This window comes from Saccoglossus kowalevskii, chromosome 13 (assembly GCF_978046115.1).
Source record: "Saccoglossus kowalevskii chromosome 13, keSacKowa6.1, whole genome shotgun sequence".
NCBI classification, from domain to species: Eukaryota; Metazoa; Hemichordata; class Enteropneusta; family Harrimaniidae; genus Saccoglossus; species Saccoglossus kowalevskii.
This window is the reverse complement of record NC_140653.1, coordinates 24,689,737-24,696,618: the sequence shown is the minus strand read 5'-3', so window position 1 is coordinate 24,696,618 and position 6,882 is coordinate 24,689,737. Positions and strand designations below refer to the sequence as shown.

The following is a 6,882-nucleotide window of genomic DNA, read 5'->3' as shown; positions in this document are numbered from 1 at the left end:
CTGACATGACACATATCAATGTTCAAGGTTTGTAATGAAAAAATAAAACTTTTCTTGTCACTATCATAGTGAAAAATGTAATACATCAAAAATGTACAGAAAATATAATTCTCGTAATCCGTCATATCGTGGGCAGCTATTTTGATCCACCTGGACATCCCAGTATCCTAGTTACCTCGGGCATGCGCATTCGCATTTTTCTGAGTTGGAACGCTTATGCGAGAGCGAGATTGTGACGGGATCTTGGTATCATGTCACCGTAGTTGCAAACCCCAAGTAATGTACCTCTGATAATATTCATATTGGCAGTAATATAAATACTAACTCTACTAAAGTCATGACAAATGGTATTTTTATCTCAGCTATGCAAAGGTATGCCGTATGGATACAGCTCCACCCGTCACCAGTTATTAATTTCACGAGATACATTTTCGCGAACATTTGAAAATCACGACAGTATTTTTTATAAGGAAAACATCAATGAGGTTGTGACGACACGTGCGAAATTTTCTGCTTGTGACTCAAAATCGCGAAATTCAGCGAAGCTAAACGGTTTAGAATATATATCACTATATCACTTTAACTATATATCACCTGTAGCCTTAGAGTGGAAGCTCCTGGCTTATAAGTTTTCGCGGGAAAATCATCTTTAGGAGGTTCTTGATGTTTCATCTACATGGTACTTGATTTAAGTGTGGTGTATCCTATCGGAAATATTAAACATAAGACAGACTATTATATATTCCATATCTAAATGACTAAATATGAATATTAGTTTAATAATATCCAATGTATTCTATCAGTGCATTTTCAATATACCATGCGTGGATTGCTTTGCCATTTGGTATGCACGTCGGAGTACGTCATCATATTTGACATAACGTGTTGTAGATCATTTTGCAGCGGAGCACTTGTGACGTCACAAACAAAGGGGTATATTTGTATTATTATTGTATTTGCATACATTACATCTATTGCCGTAACTATTACTAAATAACCAAAATATAATTAATCATTAAAATCAATGTTTGAGATTCACAAACATTTTGTATACTCTGTCACATCATTATAGCTTTAAATTTTGATCCAGTGCTAATACCATGTATTAAAAACACGCCTGTGATGTCTTACTAACGTGACAGAATAACGGCGAGTTAAAGGGGAACCGCTCAATCCCATGGATTGCACCAAAGAATCATGGGACACTATTGTTTATGTTGTTTACAATGTTAATCTATCTTTTGTTATCCATTGTTATTTTAATCCAGAAAGTAAATTTGTTGTGAAATTAAGCTTAACTAGAAGGTGCCCCTTTAAGGACTGCGATGTCTTACTGAAGTGACTTGATATCTACTACTTAAAGTTTGGTGATAACAATAACTGTTTTTTCAGAAGTTCCATGCGCGTTCTGACGAAACTATAAAATTGGTACTCTAGTTCCAGTCTTTCGCTCATGAGGCGTATCGCGGCGTCGGAAGGAGTGGGAGTTGGCACGGTTTTATAAAACTCGTATTTCTTGAGACCCATTACCATGGTTTTATATACTTTTGAAGCACTTTCAAAAAATTGTGGCATCAATATTTCAAATATACGCAGAGAGCTGTCCAAATCTTCCAACACGCCTACAAAAGCATATTTTTCGACCACATGCTTCTTAGCCATTTCAAGCGCCCAGCGACTAGGCAATTGACAGTCCGGTGAATGTCCGCAAAAGTAAGGAATAACTTGAAAGGCGTTTTTCTCGCTGCACACTTTGTTATTGGTGAGTACACATTCGTCGAATGACAGTGTATTCAGGGGTTCGTACATCCTCGTTCCGGAGACTTTTGGTTCGTTTATTTTATGCGTATAGTACCATGACAGAAATCGGGGAAGTGGCTCGCGAATGAGGTTAATGTACGTAGGGTTGTGTATTCCGAATAGATCGAAGTCTAGATAATATATATGCCTGTTGAATACATACGGTGGTAGCCGTGTATTGATGTTGGTAACGGCCGCTTCTTGGCGTTTTGTGGTCAGGTTGTACCGTCGGACTCGATTCCAAATCGATCGAAAGTTGTGTTCAAACGATAGGATACCGATAACAGCTAAGACTGACTGACTACCACATTGATCAACGCAATTGTATACTACCCTCGATTCGTTCCAATACTGTGTTATATCAATGGGAAAACCTGTATTTGGATTTATAGACACTGGAAACTGCAGAGTGCGGCTGTCGGGCATTATAGAGACTGTTGGGAGTGTTTTCATTGGTTTGGCTATTTTCCGACTAACTGGTGGTTCTTCGTCATAGTCTTCATCGTCATCATCAATGACTTCAGTCATTGTGAAGTTCTCCATCGCTTCTACGAATCTCTCTTTGACAACTACATCTTCGTCAGTATTTATAACTGAACTCGTCCGTTCGATTTCTTGAGGTTTTTGCGCCCAGAAGTTGGCTTTGAATTGATCATACAAATCGTACACTTTGTTCAATGTAGTATTGTGCTTATTTTTCGTAGTGTATAACAGCTGATATAGTTGATTAATCTGGTTATTGGCGTCCCATTTCCAATCCCTGTAGTTGAGTACACTTCGCATTCTGGTAATCGTCGCGTCATGGAACGATTTCCCGTACCGTACTAGATCGCTGACTTTAGTGTTGGATCTTGCAAAATTACGTACCATATTACTGTACTGCGATTCTTCTAGTTTCTTATCCTCGGTGTCATTATACGGGTCGACATTCAGCGTATTCAGCTGATCTTGTCGAATGACGGTGAAAAACATGGATATATTCATAAATATGGATATAAGAAGTGCCCCGGCAATCATAGTCATTATTCTCCGCGTACCCATATTGATAAGTCCACCAACGCCCAATGGGTGCGCTTATTATCTAAAATTAAAACATATATTATTAATCATGTTAGGGAATTCTAGAGAGATAAAGGAGAGGTTTCAAGGTTTCCAGAATAGAACATTGAATGCGACTTAAAATAATGCATTGTTGATAGGTCAACAAAATATTTTCAGACTATTAAAAGTATGATGGATACATCAATCAAACTCATAATTTTATCAAACGTTTCTTGTATCAACAGTGGCAGTATGTATATGATGACATCACACTGTGAAACTCACTTCTCGTTTGATTATTATTACTACGTCACGTTCAAACAGTGCATAATTTACATAATCGTTGATGTAGTATTCCTAGATATATTATATTTAAAATTTGAATGACATGTTTAAACGTGAAAATCTGACTGAGCACGTGACATTAATGTAATGATTTGATCTCGCGGTTGTTTCATGCGTCAGTGACACGTTTTGGAAGACCACATTATACCCCCCTCTGAATTCTATTTTTGAACAAATTCTCCTGTTTTTGCTGTGTAAATTTGAAATGCTTGTAACTTGATGCAAACTAATAGAACCTCGTAAAGTGTGCCCTCTATCGCCGATTACAAACCATCCATGGAGAGCCCTACACTGATGTGTTATAAGTAAGAAGTGTCACCAATTTCCGTTCACTGCGTTATCTCGTGTTATGCGTGAAATCGAACGTTAAAACAGGACAAACAAACGTCATAGTTACGCATGCGCGAGATATATGGGTCTCATATAAACAAAGATGGCGATTTTGACTGTTGTGCAGGTCAACGAGTACAAACTAAGACGTTTCCAAGCTTTCAGGGTTATTTTCAGGTGAGTTGAAGGTATCGAAATAGTCACCGGCGGTAATCAGTGCAAGTCGCGGCCAGGTCAAACCTCAAACTTGTGAATTCCTTTTGAAGAGCGCATTGGATTGTGGGAAAATCAATGTTTCAAATCAACATAAACGTCACACATGCATAGCGCGACAACCACCGCGCTTTAATAACATATGCCCATACACATTTCATGACGGTTAATTTTCCCGTAGTAGGTCTATCATATGTTCCTCTCTGGAAGCTTTGCATTTCGACATTGAACTTGACAAAAGGAAATTCAGGTTCAAAAACAAATAAATTGATTTTTGTAGCAGACACTCGAGATCTCACAGTGAACGAGAAATCGCCTATTGCGATGGTGTGAAACCTCTACATACATCTGTGCTGGAACCTATATCCTTAACATATTAGACTTAAATACTGCGTTGTAGCATAAATTAAATGCACTGACCGTAAAACAAGATGAACGCTTTTTAAGTGTGCCACGTGCCACCAGTAACATGTAATAAGTGCGAACATGCGGTGCATATCCGATCAGTCATTGTTTTGGAGGCATGGTTATTTTAACTGTGCCATCTGATGCCAATGTTTGTATACAAGATTTACATTTTTCGAGTCAGAAATTAGATTTTATATTATATTTATAATTTGGAGTTAATAGGCCATGTCATCAAAATTGTTATTATTTATATTTATTCAATAATTTGCTGGATGGGCAGCAAATTAAGGGATTTATCTGTTTTTTTATCCTTGATTTCTTGCGCGAATACGTTTTTAATTTCATTAGGATTTTGAAGCGTACCCTGGCAACGATCTCGTTAAATATTTGTATGCATTGTGACTGCTGGTCCCTTCATCAATCTCGCCACATATACGAGTCAATGTACTGCATTCATTCTAAGCTAATAACCACTGTACTTTAATATTTTTTGCTTTTTCGTTTCATTCAATTTATTCGAGCCCATATGATATTGAAAATTAAAAAAGTCACTGTGCCATTTTTTGAGAACCAACGATTTTATTGCAATTGATAGAATCAGAATGTGCTGCGCCAATCGTGTGACCTCATTTCGATTTGATTGGAAGTAAAAATTATCTGAATTTAATCGACGCGGTTATGATCTTTTATATCATAAGCATGAGAATATTATTTCATCCATTAATCGTATCAGGCACACAATGCTAGTATATCGAATCATTTTAAATAAACTTCAACGTGTTATGACTGCGGCATCTTGAAGGGCTGCATTGTTGTATTTTACACAGGTAAGTAACGCGAGGGAACATACGGTGTTTTATCTTATGTTAAGTATCTACATAATGTTAATCTAGTGATCAATGGTTAGCATCACGAAGCGCCTTTTTTGTTGGTCTCCTTGCTAGGCTATTGTATACGAAATGAATATCACTGTTTCTGCTAAATCACATCTGAACATGTGTGATTCGTGTACGTATGTATATCTGTTACTCCGCTCAGTAAACCGTATAAGCTGTTATTTAAATCGGATATCGCGGAGAAGTCACTATGTGAATTACGTCACGTACAGTGCATACAAATGTGCATATATCGAACCGGTACTGTGCCACATGTGAGGCGTTTGTACTAAACAACGGGTCTATCGAATATATAATTTGGATGAATTTGGTAGAAGAGTTGAACAATTGAATCAAATAATATGCGTGTGGCAGTAATGCGTGATAACTTGACCTCGTGATTAACTGCTGCTATTATTGAATTTGTCAATAGGCGCGTGTTGGGATGTGAGCCACATTGTGCTCTCCTGCGAATTCTTGTATAAGAATGCTTATTTTTTTTAAACACTAATCCGAATTTGATCCGTTTCGTTTTCTGTCATATGAGTGAATCTACGCAAATTATGAGATGAAATATAGAAATATCAGTACATGAGCGGATGACAACTAACAAAGAGGTATTTGATGTATTTCATCATACTTAAATTGATCATTATAACCTGGATATGTACTCACCTATTTAAAGTCAGATCGTTCACGAAAGTTCTTCTTCCATTATTACCATGTAATCCACGGATAAAAAACGCAAGAAGACGTAGAACAATTGAGATGACAAAATTAATGTTACTGGTGGCCTACTGATGACGTGCATGGTTCAACAAATGGTGCACAAATTAATGTTGGATTATTCTACTCCCATAAAGTATGTTTTCGTGCGACAGATGCTGTTATTTTTTTTCTGCGTGGATGACTTACAACAACACGTAAGCAGTGTATAATAATTCCAGCTGAATGGCTGTAGCGACCAAAGCGACTTCATCAGTCGATGAATAGATGAAATGCACAGATTTTTCAAATTTTGTATAGGGCGTATTGTTTATTATTTTACTAACCGTGCACAGTCTGTATTAAACTTATTAGTTTCGAGTTACCCCTTGACCTGTTTGCGTAAAGTGATACATTATTCATCTGCTTAACTATTTAACAATGACGCGGCCTTGCCCAATGTACACATATTGTGTGGTTGTTGGGTGGCCTGTTCGCACTATTGCCCCTCATTTAGCTCTGTGGCCTGTTTTGTTTCGAGGGTTTTGCTTATAGGTTGTGATCATTCGAAGGCTCCGTGCGAACATTTGAATGTATTTTGTATTTCCTGGTTTCCAGAATGGTCTCAAATTAATTTGTAGCTTTACATTGAATTTCATTAAGACTTGTACGGTTTTTATAAAAAAAAAAACATGTATAAAACTTGTATAAGCTTCAAATTACGGCTGAAAGCAACTTGAACCAATCACAATGCCTTGTCTGATGACTATAAGGTGGGTTTTGAACCATCGTGGCAATTTCCTTGGTACCTGAAAATGAATATAGTTTACAGTTTAAGCGTTTAGTACCAAACAGTGACGGTGATACTAATTATAATATTCAAAATATATATTCGAACGATAAGTTTGAAGCGTTTTGAATATATAGATGATGGCATCTATGTTACACGTAAATCGGCCGTGAAGGAGAGAAAGAGGCAGACTCGAGCTCGTGGGTGATGGCGACAAACCACGTGACTGATCAAACTTAGTTTATATTGGCTATACATGCTATGTACAAAATATCAAGTTGATTGGTTGAAGTACTCATGAGGAACAAATGCCCGAAACTATATTAATATTTGCCAGAAATCCAAGATGGCTACCAAACTACGTGATTTTCAGGC

At 37.2% G+C, this 6,882-nt stretch overlaps 1 protein-coding gene across 1 annotated transcript; it reads right to left on the bottom strand.

Moving 5' to 3' along the window:
- Positions 1 to 1,208: 1,208 nt before the first annotated feature.
- On the bottom strand, positions 1,209 to 5,816 carry LOC100373780 (heparan sulfate 2-O-sulfotransferase 1-like). The gene is made up of 2 exons (XM_002736797.4): positions 5,688 to 5,816; positions 1,209 to 2,881 (listed from the first exon to the last, which is right to left on the bottom strand). The coding sequence occupies exon 2, from the start codon at positions 2,839 to 2,841 to the stop codon at positions 1,354 to 1,356; it is 1,488 nt and encodes a 495-aa protein (XP_002736843.2). The 5' UTR covers positions 2,842 to 2,881; positions 5,688 to 5,816; the 3' UTR covers positions 1,209 to 1,353.
- Positions 5,817 to 6,882: the final 1,066 nt, after the last annotated feature.